The 18,898-nt window shown below is 34.1% G+C and overlaps 1 protein-coding gene across 1 annotated transcript in view; it reads left to right on the top strand.

The window, feature by feature from the left end:
- LRP1B (LDL receptor related protein 1B) overlaps positions 1 to 18,898 on the top strand; it is a 1,678,044-nt gene that overhangs the window by 1,489,070 nt on the left and 170,076 nt on the right. Inside the window, exons 67-71 of the mRNA XM_065928990.1 lie at positions 2,009 to 2,125; positions 9,419 to 9,525; positions 15,627 to 15,756; positions 17,411 to 17,517; positions 17,858 to 17,990. Of these exons, the coding sequence (XP_065785062.1) occupies positions 2,009 to 2,125; positions 9,419 to 9,525; positions 15,627 to 15,756; positions 17,411 to 17,517; positions 17,858 to 17,990 (594 nt within the window). The remainder of the gene's footprint in view (positions 1 to 2,008; positions 2,126 to 9,418; positions 9,526 to 15,626; positions 15,757 to 17,410; positions 17,518 to 17,857; positions 17,991 to 18,898) is intronic.

The following is an 18,898-nucleotide window of genomic DNA, read 5'->3' as shown; positions in this document are numbered from 1 at the left end:
CAGATTGCTTTCTTATATTCTTCTATTCTAAAAATTTAAAGAATATTTTAAATAATGCAAGCAAGGAATAAATAAAACTACTGTTACCTAGAGTATTAGTTTTAGAGGAGTTTGTTTTAATTTCCAAAATGAAGTAACTATCTAAATAGTTCAGTATCAGATACAATATCTTCACGGGTTATTTAAATTCCAGTGTCTTAGCATGTTGCTTGATTGAGGTGTATATAATGCTACATTAGAACTTCTGTAAATTTTAGACCAATTTTTGAATCTGAAGTTAGGTATATAGCACAGGCAAAACGGATATCTCATGAAACACAGTACTCAACACAGTGACAAGTTAAATTCTGAGTAATCATTACCAGACAGGCAGGTATGCAAGAAGGATGGGAGAGGGGGAGGGGAATATTATCTCTCCCTGTCTCTCTATCTGTATGCATGTATTTATTAGGCTATATCTAATCCACACATATTAGTAGAACAGTGCACTTGAGGTCTATCATGAGAATTTCTACAAAAATGTAAAATGTTTCTGGAGCAGGATTAGATATAAATTCCTCCTTTACCATTTAAGACCTTTGTAAAATCGGAGAAATCAGTTAAACTCTGAAGATTTACTTCTCATTTGCTTAAGTGCATGTAATAATACTTCTTAGGAATATTATGAAGATTGAGTATGATCGTGTTTATGAAAATTCTTACCCAGCCGGTGGCCTGGATCTTCAACATATGATCATTACCTGATGTCTTAATTAAACCTAAATCACTTTTATTTTCATAATATTATTTAAATCTGAATTTTGTAAAATGCAATTTGCAGTAAAGAGTAGCAACGGACACCAAATAGCTTCTCCTCTCCCTTAGTAAATTTATTTTACCAATCTCAATCATTTTAACACTTCATTATCCTTCTCTAACATGGCTGAGGAAAAAAAGAGTTGATCTAAGTTTGTGAAAGAAAAATATATCTTAAATTGTGCACTGACATCAAGGCTCTTATTATTTTATGTACTGGAATTTATATCATCTTGATGCTTTGACCTTGCTAACTCAGTGTATTTCATAGAACAAAGATGATATTTTCACTTAGAGAACTTGTTAGAATTCTAGATCTACCCAATCATAATTTCCATTTTAGCAAAATTCCCAACTAATTAATATATACACACATTAGAGTTTAAGAAGCAGTGGAGTAGATTATAAACAGTTGGATATTAGTCATGAAAATTTTTAAATATCTGATCTAAACTTTGCATAAATTCTTATTGTGTAAATTTTTATTCTGGATCCTAGGGACACAGTTAGATTTTTTGTAAAGAACAGAAAATCAAGAGTCAACGCACACTTTTTTATTTTTTTTTATTGGCTGTGTCATTTAGTGGTAGTGGAAATCCATCAAGTTCTTAAACTTCTAAGAATTAGAAGCATTTGTAAATCACAAATTAGTAAATTAAAAATTAGCATTTGTAAAGTGATGGGCTAGTTAATACATTTCCTGGTACTCAATGGAGTTATTTAGAGGTTCAGATGAGCTGGCACTTTAACAATTTTTAAGATCTTTACTTAGGCACTATTGTAATCTATACATTTAGATCAGCTGACCATAGGTAAATTTTGAGTAAGAACTTCTAAAGAAGGAAGACAGGATGGCAACCACACAGTTTGGTTAATAACTATTTCTTTATGGCTGCTACTTTATAGCAAAAATAGAAGATGGCTTAGGGAAGGAGTATCTTAAAGAGAAGGGTAGTTTTCGGTAATCTTGATCTTTATTTTTATTGACTGATTTGTGTTGAGTGGATGGTCCAATCAGTTGCTTTGAAATTAGCTCACAATGAAATATTAGTCAGAATTTGCCTTCAATTTTTCCTAGGAATGCTTCTCAGTTAAGAATTGACGTGAGGTCCTAGGAAATGTCATGTCCCCTGGATTCACACTGTAGTGAGGACACAGTGAGAGATATCTTTATGGAAGCCAACAATGCAAATTCTGGTTCTTTCCATTACAGATAAAAAGACTTGTGGTCCTCATGAATTCCAGTGTAAAAACAACAACTGTATTCCAGATCACTGGCGGTGTGATAGCCAAAATGACTGCAGTGATAATTCAGATGAAGAAAACTGTAGTAAGTAACTCTTGCTTGAGAACGTTGCAAGCTTGACAGCCTATTCAATAAGCAGGATAGCAATTTTTAGTTTAGTTAAGATATGAATTTGAACCTGTCTTGCAGCTCACATTTTTATACATGTATTCACATTTGAACAAGAATATTCAGACTAAATTGACCTGAATCTCAAATGGTAGAATTATTGAAATGGCTCATCCTGGGAGTTATTTTCTTACAGTTATCAGAATTGGTATGAAAGTATCATGAGGTTTAATGCAACCCGTTAGTATGCAATGAAAGAAACTCTTGATGCAAGTTCATACAAAGAGCTGAGCGATGTGGAGACAGTACAAAACATATCATTCTTTAACCGATGGTATTCATTTTATTTCAGTCTCAAATCCATTTACACTACAAATTCACCCATGAGCATCTTTCAGTGTAATATCATTTATTCTCTCTGGAGTGGTGAACACCATATGTATTCAGGATGCTTTTCTCTGAAAACAGAATAGAGCAATTTTCATCTTATACCTCCTGCATTTTTATGTAATAAGTTTAAAAAACATTAATTAGCCAGCAATTTTATTTTCTAAAAAGCATGACAGTATGGAAAATTGTGACAGTATCTCTATCTTCTAGCATTCCTTTCTGAATGTATTTCTTACCAGCACTTTCTTATACTGCTGTTTAAACAAAAAGGCAATATAATCATGTTCAAAGTAAGATAATAATCAAATTCCATTATTAAATATTAACATTCTACTACTTCCCCAAAGAATTTATGATAACAATAATATATACTCTTATACATTGGACTTAGAGCATTCATTTCCCATGATGCAGGAGACAAAATAGGAATTGTTATATTAAAATGTTGGGATATATTATATAAAAGCATACATTTAGTGGAATCACAGCCTTAATAAACTACTTGGATATTCAGTTTGCAATATACCAACTAATGGTTTGAGTCACTTTCAAAACTTAAGCTGAGTAGTATTTGAAGATCGGGGACCTTAAGTATGAAATCTCTGGATAATTATGATTATGAAATACTTTGAATATAGAAACCTTTATTACTGCATCTTCATATAAATATCTCCCAACTGAATATACTCTTTAGAAAGGTTAAGTTCATTGCAGAGATTTATTAGAGTGTTTTAGATTTCTTTAAACATTAATTTTAAAAAAATTATATAGCAGGTCTCAGATTCTGTCCAGTGATTAAAATAAAAATCTAATGGGGGTGATGATGGTAAGACTAGAAGAGTGATTTCAAAAAAGAAACAATTATGTATGTACTTTTTATTTATTTTAATTTCATTTCAGAGCTTAAATACACAGATTAACTACTCAGCTTAGTTTTGGAAAATTTAGTGTTAATTATCAATATTATCTTGGTTTCGTTGATAGCTCAGTTGGTAAAGAATCACAATGTAGGAGACGGCAGTTCAATTCCTGGGTCAGGAAGATTTGCTGGGGAACAGATAGGTTACCCACTCCAGTATTCTTGGACTTCCCTTGTCGCTTAGCTGGTGAAGAGTCTGCCTGCAGTGCAGGAGACCTGGGTTCAATGCCTGGGTTAGAAAGATCCCCTGGAGAATGGAAAGGCTACCCACTCCAGTATTCTGACCTGGAGAATTCCATGGACTGTATAGTCCAGGGGGTCGCAAAGAGTCTGAAACTACTGAGTGACTTTCACTTTCAAAAATAATATACCAGAGTAAGCATCTGTGATTGAAGGATATTGAAAACAAGAGAAGGAGGTGGAAAGGCAGCAAGGAGACTCACTTCTTGGAAGACCCTTTATTCAAGTGGTAATTTAAATGGTGTAAGAAGTTAGGTTGCTGTTTTAATGAGACAGGAAGGGGATGAATGAAGGGCTGAGATAGCTGGCTTCTGAGTCTTCTGGAGTTTCCTAAGTGGCCAAATATCATTTTGCTGACATCTCCTAAAAGTCATCTTTTGATGCAAGAAAGCTAAGAGAAGGAACAATTGCATCTCACTTGTCACCATGGAAACTTAGTGATAAATCACTGTAGCCACAGAGCCCTTAAGAAAAAGCAAGGGAATAGACTGCAGTATCAAGCATTGCAATATAAAATACCCAATTATGTGTGGATCTCTTTTAGTTCCTGCTAAGACAAGCAATATTGATGAATTTTCCAAGAAAAGGTGGCAGTGAATGAGAATGAAGCATATTATAGTTGTGACATGGAAGAATAGAAGGTGTATACAGGATAAACGTCAGAGTAGATAGCATGTTAAAAATGGGAGAATGTTTAAGAGTAAGGATCAAGGGCTATAGATCATTAAGTGGTGTTTGAATATACCATCTTGACTAGGCCAGAAAAATGGGGAGATTAAAGCATTGAAAACGCCACCAGTTCTACATAGACAGAAGCTGAGTCTCTGAAGAATGAGATGAAAATACAATATATCTATAGGGAGCACCAAGAGATTAGTCCTGTAGAAGTCAGCCTTAGAAAAAAATACTGTGTCTCTATTAAAATGCTTGCAAGATGTTTCCAATGTCTTCTTATATATTGAAACTATTAAAATAATATGTATATAATGATAACAAAACTATTATCATCATATACACATGATATAAGATGTGTTGTAATTATGACTACATACTATATGCATATCCTAGTTTTATATATAGTTATATATAAATGACAACAGTATACTCAAGAGGGCAGTGGTATATTGTTATCACGTTTTCTAAATGTAATTAGTCAAAGATATGCATTTTAGTGCATGTTTGTCATTTATTGTTAGCCTTTATTAAGTAGTGAAACATACCAGAGATAGATGGTCAGTCTTACACAATAGCAACATTTTTTTTAAAGGCCTGCATACTGCTAAATTCACTCACATTTGATTGTCTCATTTATTTATTTATCATATGTATCTGAGTTCCCCTATTTAAATGTCTGGAGATGGTTGAAGAAGTGGGACAATGTCTCATGATCTGCACAGTGCTTGACACATATTTATAATATTAGCAATTTACTATAAAATTTGCTTTTGGGCTTCTTTGTTTATGAATCTCTTATAATGAATTAACTTTTTAAATTGAGTTGGAAATATTCCAGGCATAGATATGGAAAGAGTTGGAATAGCAGCAGAGCAATTAACTGCCGGCTATGTTTTAGCTTAATATGCCTTCTAATTTTTTATATCTACATAGGATAATTAGCCCATTGTCATTTCATCATCTGATGATGATCATTTCCCTTGTTAAGTGTTCAGCAGGGACATTTTATTTCAGCAATGATTTCTACTCTTAAAAATAAGAAAATTTCATTGTTATTGAAGTCATTTAGTAATCTGGAGCAAAGGTTTGGAAATATTTAAGAAATCTCAACATCTGTACTATTTTCATCAGCAACAAATATATATGGTATGTCTGCCTTCTAAGTAATTGATGTACAAAATAAAATTATTTCACAACTTTGCATTATTAAAAAGTAACTGGCACTCCAATGGATTTTAAAGTACCAAATAATTTGATCAACTAGATAAAGGTTTATGTTGAGAGACAAGCTGCATTTGCCTTATTTGAATTTCTAGTACTTTCACACCAAATTTATATCAGAAGATTATTTGTATAGCATGACAGTTATACTAATTGTATTCTAAAAATTCTCCTTAGATGTTCACACTCACACTGATATAACTTTTGAACTTATCACCAAGAGTTTATGATAATATACTGAGTAGAGAAATTGGAGTCTGGAAGCTTTTATTCTCTGCCACTAACTCTGTGGCTTTGAAGTTTGCTTTTATTTTCTGACTATGGCTTCTTAGATTTTGTGCAATTTGTCTCCTATAGCTCCTTTCAATTCTGAGGCAGGAAGTTTATGCCTTCACTACTATCAAAGGGAGTGACGAGTTTATATGATACCCCTATTTTTTATCCTTATTATAGAATCCAGATCAACCTTCTGAAACATGCTCTGTGAAGGCATGGTCTTGACTGTCAGTCTAGCTTGTTTAGATGAGATTTATGAAAAACCTGGTTAATCGTTCATATATGGGATTCCCTATCTACTTTAGATTTCAGGAATAGGTAATATAAGACCAAGGCAGTGTAGGAAGAACATCTTAGAAATATTAGGGAAAATGCCACATTCAAATTTTCTTTCCAAAAGGGTTATGTGCCAGGTATAGTCATTTTTTGGTTCTTTTACACAAGAAAAATGCTGTCATGCCAAGTTCTAAAAATTCATCTTTTACTTTATCCTGAAAAGATTAAAGGCAAGGTAAATGATAAGATAATACAATAACTTAGGATCTTCTCTCATAACAAAATTACATTTTCTTCAAGAGAGAATTTCTTTATGAGAGAACTAGTGGCAAAAGAGTCTAAGGCATTTAGATGAAAGTTAGAAATGCATTAGCTACCCCATTCCTTGATGACATTTGTGTGTGTGTAAATAATGCAGGATTATTATTTCTGGTGTTTTTTTTTTTCTTTTTTAAACATGGTAGCACATACAGAATTTCCATTTGTATTGAAAAATGCTTTTCCAAGCAAGTCTCTCATATCCTTTATTCCTCTACTGGAACCGAATAATTAAGAATGTCAAAGCAAGTCTCTATAGATCAAATGTTCTGTGGAATTGTTGGGCAAATACATTGATTTACTGGCTACACAATTTCCTTTATAACCTTGAATTAACAACATCCAGCCCTGCCCATAGCAGAGTGTGTAAAAGCCTGTTGAGGCCATGATAAACACACTTGTTCTTAATTAGAATAAAAGCAAATGAGAATATTAAAGGAAGAATTATCATGTTTCAATACCCTCAAATCATGAAATTAAAGATTTTACTGCTGTTTTAAAATATCTAAATATAATCTGTTTTAAATGCACTGTCTCTGTTTAGTATTTAATGCAAATATCCAATATTATTTACCATTATTCAAAAATTGAGCCTCTATTTATTTATTTATTTTACTAGAATTTATCATCCCTGAGAATAAAACGATCTGTGTCTACAAATGGAAGGAGAGTGGAACAGATTCAGCATGGATAGATACAAAGAGAAAAAGGGTTTTCTTTTATTATTACTGTAAAGTAAAATAGACATTGCTAGCTGTGTGCCTTGGACAATTAACTTGACTTTCCAGGGCTTTAATGTCAATCCCTGTAATATATGAACACTTATTACTTCCTCGGTTGTATGGAGGCAATGATATGGCTTCACAGTAAAAGTACAGATCCTGGTGTCAGGTTATCTAGGTCCAAGTTTAATACTAACTCTTTTACCTGCCGGGTGATTTGGAGTAAGTTTTTTATCCTCTCTCTGCTTCAATTTACTCATCTAAAAAATGGTCCAACAATAGTATCTACCTTATGTCATTCCCTTCTCCAGGGGATCTTCCTGACCTTGGGATCGAACCCGGTCTCCTGCATTGCAGGAAGATTCTTTACTGTCTAAGCCACCAGAGAAGCCCACCTATCTTATAGAATTGTTAACATTAACTGATGAGCTAATTCAATTACTTGACCTTATCTTCACCTAGTGCCTGACAACAAATAAAATATCAGTAGCTGGTTCAGTTCAGTTCAGTGCAGTCGCTCAGTTGTGTCCAACTCTTTGCGACCCATGGACCACAGCACACCAGGCCTCCCTGTCCATCACCAATGCCCGGAGTCCACCCAAACTCATGTCCATTGAGTCGGTGATGCCATCCAACCGTCTCATCCTCTGTTGTCCCCTTCTCCTCCTGCCTTCAATCTTTCATCAGGGTCCTTTCAAATGAGGCAGCTCTTCGCATCAGGTAGCCAAAGTATTAGAGTTTCAGCTTTATCATCAGTCCTTCCAATGAATACTCAGTAGCTGGTATTTTTTTTATTATTGTTATAGTTATTAATATTACTATTAAGTTGTTTTTAAAATTAAAATGTCATATATGAGATTATAGTACAAAGACAAAAAGAGAAACTGTTCTGGTCATGCTGTCTAAACAAAAGAGTATTTAAAAATGAGGGAGACCCTCCACTTAGTGGCTCTTTTTCATTCTATTGATGAGCATCTTATCTTATTCATAGCCAGAAGTTCACATTTTTCAAATAAAGTCCCAGAGCAGAACAAAATGCTCAATACACACTACATTTTTCAAAGTTCTTCCAGTGTTCTCAGAAGGGATATTTAAATAGAAATGTAGGAGCCTTCATAATATCAGACATTCGGATGTTACCTGATGGTGAGAAACCGAGTGATTATATAGAGCGATATTTAAATACAGGCTGAATTATGCACAATTTTTATGTAGAAATTATGCTTCATATGAATATTCCTTAAATTTTATTTCTGTTGCCTATTTCTGTTTTACCTGAACGAAAATATTATTGTGTGTGAGACAGGACAGTTGTAAATACAGTTAGTGAGAGGGGGAATGCGGGTCTCTCATCATGCCAGATACCAGTTCTGTTTAGAGAATGAAAACCAAGCAAGAAGTGATGGTCTGCAGTTATACTGATTACTTGTTAAGGACAAATTTCTGCACTCCTACCTCATTGTCCAGATGAAACATATCCCATGTAGGAGCTGAGCCAAATAACAAGTCACAATATTTGGCTTAGGTCCTATATGGAAAATGGTGAAGCATAATTAAATTAACAGCAAATTATCTAAAATGACAGGTAAATGAGGTAAGGCATAAGCAAACAACTGCATAAATAAATAGGCAGTTTTCAAAGAAGAATCTCCTTCGGTCACTTCAATCCTTACCCACCCAATCATGTCCAATAATATCCCCATATATCCTTTTAGTTCTAGGAGCTCTGAATTTTCCAGGGCCAGAACTGAAGAATTAGAAAGTCATTAGAATACATGATAAAAAATCATGAACCAAAGTTTAGACTCTTCAGTTAATAAATAGTCCTGTGTACCTATAGGGAGTAACAAAATGTCTTATATCCTTTAAGTAAATGCACAATATGATTTAGAATTTCAGTTGGAAAAATTGTTGTTTTACTTTAATATGTAGATTTTTATGCCTTTTTTTTACTTTACCGCTGCATTTTCTTTAAACAGTAGGCTATTTATCTTTTGCATTTTTTTCCATTTGTCTCTAATGCCACTTTCTATTCATGACTTTAAAAATAAATTTGAAAAATCATTACATTATATACCATAGATGCTTCATGAATTTTTTTTTTCTAAACAATTTATTGGTTCTGCCTGGCTAACTTCTTTTTTCTTAATACTCCCTCATGTCGTATGTCATATAAATTTTAGAATGAAGTTGCATGTAATAGAATAACCTGTGCTATTTTTCTGTCCCCAGAGCCACAGACCTGTACACTGAAAGATTTTCTCTGTGCCAACGGGGACTGTGTTTCTTCAAGGTTTTGGTGCGATGGAGATTTTGATTGTGCAGATGGCTCGGATGAGGTAGGCATCTTTGAGAAATCAAACAAAAAATAAAGTGGGTCCTTAAAATTGCATTCTTAATTATTATTCCATTCAAGGAGTGTGACAGGGACAGCTCTGAATGCACTTTGCTCCTGACATGCTAAGATATGTATCATATCTATGCGCTGTGCTGAACGCATCCAGCGTAGGGAATAGCTCTTGTGCTACTATTGACAGTTAATTTTATAGTCTGTTTTACCTCAAGTAGTGAATGGCTGGATTGGGAATAAGATGTTTGGAAACCCTATTCCCTACAGCTGATGCCTTTGCCATCTGTGAATTTGTTCGTAAATTTGCAGCAGTATTTATAGTCAGGACTAATATTTTTATGCATTTTAAACAGTTTCTTCTCCCTAGACTCTTTCTTCAGTAGATATAGCCTTACAGACTTAGATGTGGGTCATCAATTTTTATGAAACCGCAGATTTAGCTTTGCTTAGATGATGACTCACAGTCCATTTATAATAAGTTCTATGTACACACAGTTAAGTGAAGAAGTTTAGAATTTCTCTGGATAATTCTATTATCTCAGATTGTGCTAACATGTATAAACCTTCACACAATTCATAATTTATGCATCTATGTATCAGAGTTTCAGATGCTAATTACTCCATGTTGCTTTAGAAATACTACATGACACACAGGAGTAGTCACTTTACGTGGTTTTCTCAGTTAGTGATTTCTGATGTTACCATCAGGAATGCAGCACTTGGACCATCAAGTCCAGCCGCAGATGAAAAATGAGGTCTCTGGTCCTCAGTGACCACCATGGTTCCTCCTGACGCATAACGACTGCCTAGACTTCTACTACTCTGATTGACACGGACATGTACCCAGCCTCGTGAAGGGCCTCCCACTGCCTGTAGACTTGGGAAGAATCTTCCCAGCTGCTCTGGAGATTTTTGTGTTTCAAGTCCAGCTTCCTTAGGCATCCACTGACTACCTGCCCCTTCAGAAGACCCTGAAGGTCTCTACTAGTTATAGAACCCACACAAACTAGATATTCCCCAACCTTTAGGGAGTCTTATCAAGATTGGACAATTCTTCTCCATGCTCTCACTATTTTGGAAAAGTCCCCCTAATCACGAACAAGTCTAGATTTTGGAACCTACTGCACTTTATTTCTCACCTGAAGGTCTGAAACCTTAAAACTTGAGGCTGCAAAGGTCTCTTAGGAGAAGGTGAAAAATACTACTTCTGTTCATTGGGCTAGTCATGAAACAAGTCAAACAAAACTTTTAAAAATCCACAGAGAAGTTAAAGTCTTACAGTGCCCAGGTACATATTTACTTAGTATATTTATTCAAAAATTGTATTAAATGTTTCAGTCAGGAAAATATATTTCATATAAATTCATCCATACCATTAAAATGTTTTATCTTTGTTTTCTTTAAAAAAAAAAATGTTCTGTCAGCACCATGCAATTGTGAAACATCAAAAGGTGGGGATATATTACTGAAGGCTTATGATTTCATCTTGCATGTTTTTCACTAGGTGTCTAACATACATAAACAAAATTAAGCACTTCTTTTTTCAAAATGTTGTTCATGTGAAAGTAGACATCCTTATCCATGTTGTTTCTCTCATGCTATAAGTTCATGGATGCAGTTCTTGGTGTCTGAATATATCTCCACCGTCCAGATATTTTTATGCTAATGTCCGTAGGGAATCAAATTTACTCTCTTAAAGGTAGTATTTCTCTACATTTACAGACTTTTGATACTGTCTATATGTAATTAAGTGGCTAACATTACAGGCAGTTGATTTCTGTTTCCTTTCTAAAATCTAGAATGATGGATTGCATTGTCAACAAACAAAAAAGTGAGCTGAACAGATGGCCAATAAAGCATAATTACATAGAGGATATTCTTATACTGGGAACAAAAAAGAAAATTGTAAGGATTAATTTTTGTATGAATGTTAACTGAATTAGTTTGTTAATTTCCAGCCAAAACAATAAAGAAACCAAAAACTTGGATCAATTTAATTGTGTATCAGGTTAGTGGCAAAAGCAGAGAACTATTTAAAGTGAATTTAAAATATATTTGACCTCTGCATCCAGTATATCATAAAGGATGAAAAGAAATGCAAAAGAATCTTAAGTTATATTCATACATGTGTTTTTTAAATAACACTGGTTTTGCTAATTTGAAATCCATGTCTTAGAGAGTACAATAGTTCCAGTGCAAAATTATTTTAATATTACTAACACTCAAATTTTTAAGTAAAATAAAGGAAATATGAATGTAGAAAAAATGCAAGTAAATAAAAACCCTGTAATTAAATTCAAAAGTATCAGCTTGAGATCTTGATTTTTTTTCTCTTTTAAAAAATATATGTTTTTAGCTCTGCCACTGAAAAACCCTTAAAACAATGACATCCCAGCTTTAAAGACTATCTCTAGCATACATATCATGATCTCTAACTACATTACCCAATTAACAGAATCAAAACTCCTTTGAGAAATGTTTAATTCTAGATCTGTGAAAGGAAATTGACAAAATGAGCCACTAACATCTTGTCAAGCCAGAAAACAATACCATTGGGATAGTTACAAAATACATAGGAGCAAAATTGCAGGATTTTCTACATACAAAGGGACAATTTGAGCCTCAGAAAGAAAAAAAAAATGACTGTAATGTATTGAAATATAATAATGTATACAAATGTGTGAGTTGATAATAATATTTAAACAAAAGGCTCAATTGTTACTTTGGAGGTTTCTAGTAACTTTCTTAGTATTTACTCAGTCAAATTCAGAATGTGAGACAATCTATAGAGCAAATGACCTGTTTTTCCCAGGGTGTAAATGGCATTCAAAAAAAGTAGGGGAATGGAAAAGAGTTATACATTAAAGGAAACTCAAATCAAATTCAATGTATAGGTTCTTTTAGATTTTTCTTTTATCAAACAGTATTTTTCTACAGTTGAGAAAATTAGGAAATTTTTAAAGTGGATTGGGAATAACTTTAAAATTTTTCTGTTAATACCATGATAGTATTAATTTTCTGAAGCTATTGTCATTATGTTAAAGTTCAAAATATAAATAAACTGAGAGAGAGGTTAATGAAACATGAATAGCTAAGTGTGGATAATTGTTAAATGTGCATGATAAGCACATGGGTTTTATTTCTATTCTCTCTGTTTTTCTGTGAGTTTTAAGATGTCTAAGATAATGATTACAATCCCCACAAATATAGACATAGACACATGCATCAACTATATGCAATATATTATAAATCAAAATCTTCTGATGGTAGAAAAAGTATCTAGAAGTATTATCTTCTCTGTTATTGTCAATACAAATAGAACAGTGTCACTGATTATTGAGCTCTTTTACTTGAATTAGCCCTATTGCTGAAAAAAACGTTAATTAATTCTACAAAATATACTGAGCAGTTATCATAATCATTGCATGATATTAGATTCTTGATTCATAGACACTATTTCTATCCTTTGTATACGTGTGGGTGCATACATGCTGTTGCTTTAGTCATGTCTGGCTCTTTGTGACTCTATGGACTGTAGCACGCCAGGCTCCTCTGTTTATGGAATTCTCTAGGCAAGAATACTGGAGTGGGTAGCCATAAATTACATAAAATTTTAATATATATTCCTCATTTCTACATTTGCTACTTCATTCATTCAATCATTTATTCAGCAAATTTTAATGGAATGCTTACTTATTAAATGTGTCCCAGGCACAGTAATGGCCATGGAAAGGGAAGTGGTGAACAAAATCTGAAATTACTTCCTTGTGACCAATACATGGCCTATTTTTCCAATGTCATTCACCATTATGTAGCTCATCCCTTGGATACATCACATTTCTATTTATCCTTATGTGTGAAAAATCTTTTCTTAGTTTCATTTCTATTTTAAATTCCTTTGTGAAGTCTTTCTTAAAACCTTTAAGGACTCATGTCTCTAAGCCATATTCATTTATTTTGACAGTATATTTTATTGAAATTGTTGGTTTAAATGCTGGTCTTCTATTAGTCCATGAGTTTACCAAATACAGGGAGGAATCATCCTTTTCTTTATGTTATTATTTAAGAAACTCTTATAGGACACACAGGTTCAATCCCTGGGTCGGAAGACCACCTAGAGAAGGAAATGGCAACCCACTCCAGAATTCTTGCCTGGAGAATCCCATGGACAGGGGAGCCTGACAGGCTACAGTCCATGCAGTCACAAAGAGTCAGACATCACTGAGTGAGTAACACTTAGCCAGTTTTACCAACATTAATGTTTAAGAAACTCTAGTAAATGGTAAATCTTCACTACTTGGGAAAAGAAGGGAGGAAGGAAAGAAGAAAATCAGTTATATAGCAGGCAGTCTAATTAAACTGTCGTCAGCAAAGAGGAAACTATAGGGATTTGGAAAATAAGCTCTTCTTTCTTACATGGGATGAAACTGAGAAAAAGCAGGGAGTAACAGTTCATATGCTTCACTCACTGGAAGTTTCACAAGCTGGAAGAGTGCTGCACCTTTTGTGAAAAGAACAGACTAGTAAATCTTGGCAGCAATAGAAATTGCTAAACAACAGAAAAATATCATCTCAGCAAGATATTTCACTGGAGCATCCCATTTCAACCAGAGTGGTCATACCCAAGGAAAGTGAATTTCTAATTTCCCTTTCATTGATCTCATATAAAGAACTGAGAGGCCCCCAAAGGTATTGCTACTATTTTGTTTGATTTCCAAATAAAATCTGGATGCTAGCTAGCCAAAAATGACAATTCTGACAGTTCATTTCACAGTTCTCTAAGAACAAATATCAAAAGAATGGAAAAAGAATGTGAACAGCAAATAAAGTATTAACGAACAAGGACAGGGGGAGAAAAGTGGGGATGGGGAAAGAAATGACACAAGGGGAAGTTTAAGTTTTGTTGATGCAAGACAGAATTACCCTAGGATTTTTTCTTGTTTCACATTAATCTTTCCCTCTAGAACTGGCTGTACTGGTTAGAAATATTTTTTTAGCCCTTTTGTTTTCCCCAAATCATCATTGTCACCTCAGTTCAGTCGCTCAGTCATGTCCAACTCTTTGTAACCCCATGGACCGCAGCATGCCAGGCTTCCCTGTCCATCACCAGTTCCCAGAGCTTGCTCAAACTCATGTCCATTGATTTGGTGATGCCATCCAATCATCTCATCCTCTGTCATCCGCTTCTGCTCCCACCTTCAATCTTTTCCAGCATCAGGGTCTTTTCCAACAAGTCAGTTCTTCGCATCAAAGTATTAGAGCTTCGGTATGAGTGCTTCCAATGAATAGTCAGCATTGATTTCCTTTAGGATTGACTGGCTGGATCTCCTTGGAGACCAAGGGACTCTCAAGAGTCTTCTCCAGCATCACAGTTCAAAAGCATCAGTTCTTCGGCACTCAGCTTTCTTTATGGTCCAACTCTCACATGACTACTGGAAAAACCATAGCTTTGACTAGACAGACTTTTGTTGGCAAAATAATGTCTCTGCTTTTTAATATGTTGTCTAGGTTGGTCATAGCTTTTCTTCAAGGAGCAAGTATCTTTTAATTTCATTGCTGCAGTCACCATCTGCAGTGATTTTGGACCCCAAGAAAATAAAGTCTGTCATTGTTTCCATTGTTTCCCCATCTGTTTTCATGAAATGGTGGGACTGGATGCCAGGATCTTCATTTTATGAATGTTGAGTTTTAAACCAGCTTTTTCAGCCTTCTCTTAAATCTTCATCAAGAGGCTCTTTAGTTCCTCTTCGCTTTCTGCCGTAAGGGTGGTGTCATCTGCATATCTGAGGTTATTGACTTTTCTCATTGTCACTTATAACTATTAAAATTACATTACCCCATAACTGTCTGTTTGGAGTATGATCCACTCAGAGCAACTTAATTACTTGATGAAGCCATGGGATTTATGTTCTTTTTATATTTCTCTGTTTTATTATGACTAACAGAGACTAATGAAACTGGAAAATGATTATAATGTTTTATAATGATGAGCTTAAGCGTGACCATCTGAGATTCTTGTATGTGTTTTTCGGGGTTGAAGACATTTATCTAAAATTTTAATTTTAATTATGTTTGTGTTGTTTTTGTCAGAGAAATTGTGAAACAAGTTGCTCCAAAGATCAGTTCCAGTGTTCCAGTGGTCAGTGTATATCAGCAAAATGGAAATGCGATGGCCATGAAGACTGTAAATATGGAGAAGATGAGAAACACTGTGAGCCAGGTAAAAGCCTCGAGTCAGTATTTCATTTAAGCACTATTTTAACTCAGAATTTAAATTTCAGCAAACATATGTATAAAACAGTGGCAAATAATGCACTGTTTTTAAGAAATAATCTGGACTATCTGTAGATAAATTCATTGGTGTGCCCTTTGTATGTTTTGAAAGTGTTTTGGCAGGCAAGATTGATATTATTTCAAGATACAAGCATTACTTCCCTAAATTTGATTTTCTGATCTCTATATTTTTCTATATCATTTGGAGTTGTTTTTCCAAGATAATGGAATGAAAAAGGTTGAAACTATAAGTGTGATCAAAGTCAGGTTTCAATTCTAGAAATTAAGGTTATGAAATAGAATAAAGAAGGTATATTATTTCTTTTACATCTTGGTCCAAAATAAAAATTAAGATTCAAAATAAAGAGTATAGGGGAAAAAATACCCAGTTCATACATTTCTATCCCTTCATCATGACTTTAAATATATATATATATATGTATAATTAGCTTTTATACTTGGGAATTTTAATAACATTATTCTACAGGAAAAAATACTGGGGAAGATCACTTTGTAATCTATCTATCTATCTATCTATCTATCTATATCTATATATATATATGGTTATAAGTAGTTTCATAGTGTAACAATTATTTTGAGGGACTGAGTCAGAACTGCAGATACCTCACACACACTTTACTAATAGCCCAGGACCATGCCCATGGTCCACATTACTAACTGATCACATCTTTGTTCTTACTGAATTCAGACATAGTCCCAGACTCATTAATACAGATCCCTAGGCAACCACTGCCAATTAAAAGGAATTAAAACATAAGGGAAAAGCTTTGTAGCATCCCTGGACTCAGCAGTTTAGACTACAAAGCCATTACGTGAGTACATTTGGCTACCTAGTGATCTAATATAAGGTCAAGAACCCCAGAATTTGAATGCAGGCTTAACAAACTGAAGCCCCTACAGAGAAAGGTGTCATCACTCCTGTGTTAATTAATTACATCGGGTATTGACTATAACTTATTTATCTACAATTTAAAATGTTTCCATGTCATAAGAGAATTACTTCAAATTCTACAGACTCTGCTAATTATACATATGTTCATATTTAAAACCCTAAGTAAAAAAAAAACAAAAAACTTCTTAAAACTTATATAAATATGATATTTTTGTCAAAATAGCCAAATAGATACCATGGGATCTATGAGACCATGTCAAGATTTTCACTTTTAGCTTTATACAATACATATATTAATTAACATCCTCAAAGTTTACTAAATCCTATTACAATTTTGAAAATAATTTGAGGCTTTTGCATTTTAAATAAACTTAAAATTATAAGAGAGTACATTTAACTCTTCAAAAATCAAAGTAATAGAGGATATAGAGAGATTTTTTCCCTCCCTTTTTTTCTTTAGTGAGTTGAATACATATGAACAGACCATTACATCATGAGGTATATTTAATACAATGCAATACAATAATATTGTAAAGCTCATTTTAAGTCAGTGTTTAATATCAGATGTTGAATATAATTCAATATACACTATTTTCATTACTATCTGTAATTTTCATATGCTTATCTATGTTTTTATTTATCAACATTCATTCTGTTCACTAAATCTAAATCTCAACTTTATACTCAGCTTCTCCTACTTGCTCATCAAGTGAATATATATGTGCCAGCGGAGGATGCATTTCAGCGTCTTTGAAATGTAATGGAGAATATGACTGTGCTGATGGTTCAGATGAGGTAAAATCTATCTTTTGACTAAAATCTCTGAATTATGTGAATTAGGTTTGAGAAAGAACATGTAATAAGCAACAGAGAGACAGAATCTTGATTCTTAGCACTGTCTAAAATGTCAAGACAAGAGCATTGAAGACAGTAATTTCAGCAAATGCGTGAATCTTCTTGCTGCCCATAGACTAAACTGTATTGTCATTTGCAGAGGCGATATTCATTAATTAAAAATAAAATGAAGCCCACACAGCATAATAAATCTCCAGTACTGTCAGTTGAATGTTTACTTTGCTTGTGACTATATCATCATCGGTAGTTAAAACCGCAGCACCCGTTTGTATTTGAACAGATGGACTGTGTGACTGACTGTAAGGAAGATCAGTTTCGATGCAGAAATAAAGCCCACTGTATTCCAATTAGATGGCTTTGTGATGGAATTCACGACTGTGTGGATGGCAGTGACGAAGAGAACTGTGACCGAGGTAAGGTACTACTGCGTGTGTGTCTACAAACAAGAAACGGCGAGAATGGCAGTTAAGATGCTGTGCAGGATATTTACATCATGTGCGAAAGGCAGAGGTTAAGATAATTAAAATGATTCTCCTTTTCTAATGGAGGTGATTGTTTAGTCTCTAAGTCGTGTCTGACTCTTGCGACCCTATTCACTGTAGCCCACCGAGCTCCTCGGGCCATGGGATTTCCCAGGCAAGAATACTGGCATGGATAACCATTTCCTTCTCCGGGGATCTTCCTGACCCAAGGATCAAACCCCTGCCTCCTGCATTGCAGGCGAACTCTTTATCAACTGACCCACCAGGAATGCCTCTCAACACATAATACAGTGTTCTAAATAAGCAAAATCTGGATCATTTTCAGACAAGAATATAAATCCATTTTTCTATAACAAACAACTAAAATGCAAGTGTTTTTTGAGTATCTATCATGAGTATGACATTGGACTAGATGTTGGATCAGGGATGGAAACGTGAGAAGAGGTCAGGGAACAGAGCCACTATAAGCCATTCCTACCAAAGTATTTTCAGGGTATGTTTCTCTCCCACTTTGCTTGCCTTGTTTCTGAAAGAATAAAAACAGCATATGGTATATTATATCACACATACTAATATGCTAGATCATATATAGGTTGGGGGTTGGACCCCAAATTTGTTTCTTGCCATATGGTTGAGAAAACGACCTACATTATTTGAAGTCTGGAAGAAACTTGTGATTTTATAGCATCATTTTTTTCTAGTTATGTGAAAATATTTCCTGACATACAACTTTTTAGTTGCAAATCACCACTTTAAAAACAGCACTTATTGCTATTTTACAGTTAATAAGAGGAAAGCAAAGAAATTGAAGGGTGAATGTTAAAATGGCCATGAATTAT

The sequence above is a fragment of the Muntiacus reevesi genome, chromosome 3 (assembly GCF_963930625.1).
Source record: "Muntiacus reevesi chromosome 3, mMunRee1.1, whole genome shotgun sequence".
Taxonomy (NCBI): domain Eukaryota; kingdom Metazoa; phylum Chordata; class Mammalia; order Artiodactyla; family Cervidae; genus Muntiacus; species Muntiacus reevesi.
This window is presented reverse-complemented; position numbering and strand designations above follow the sequence as displayed.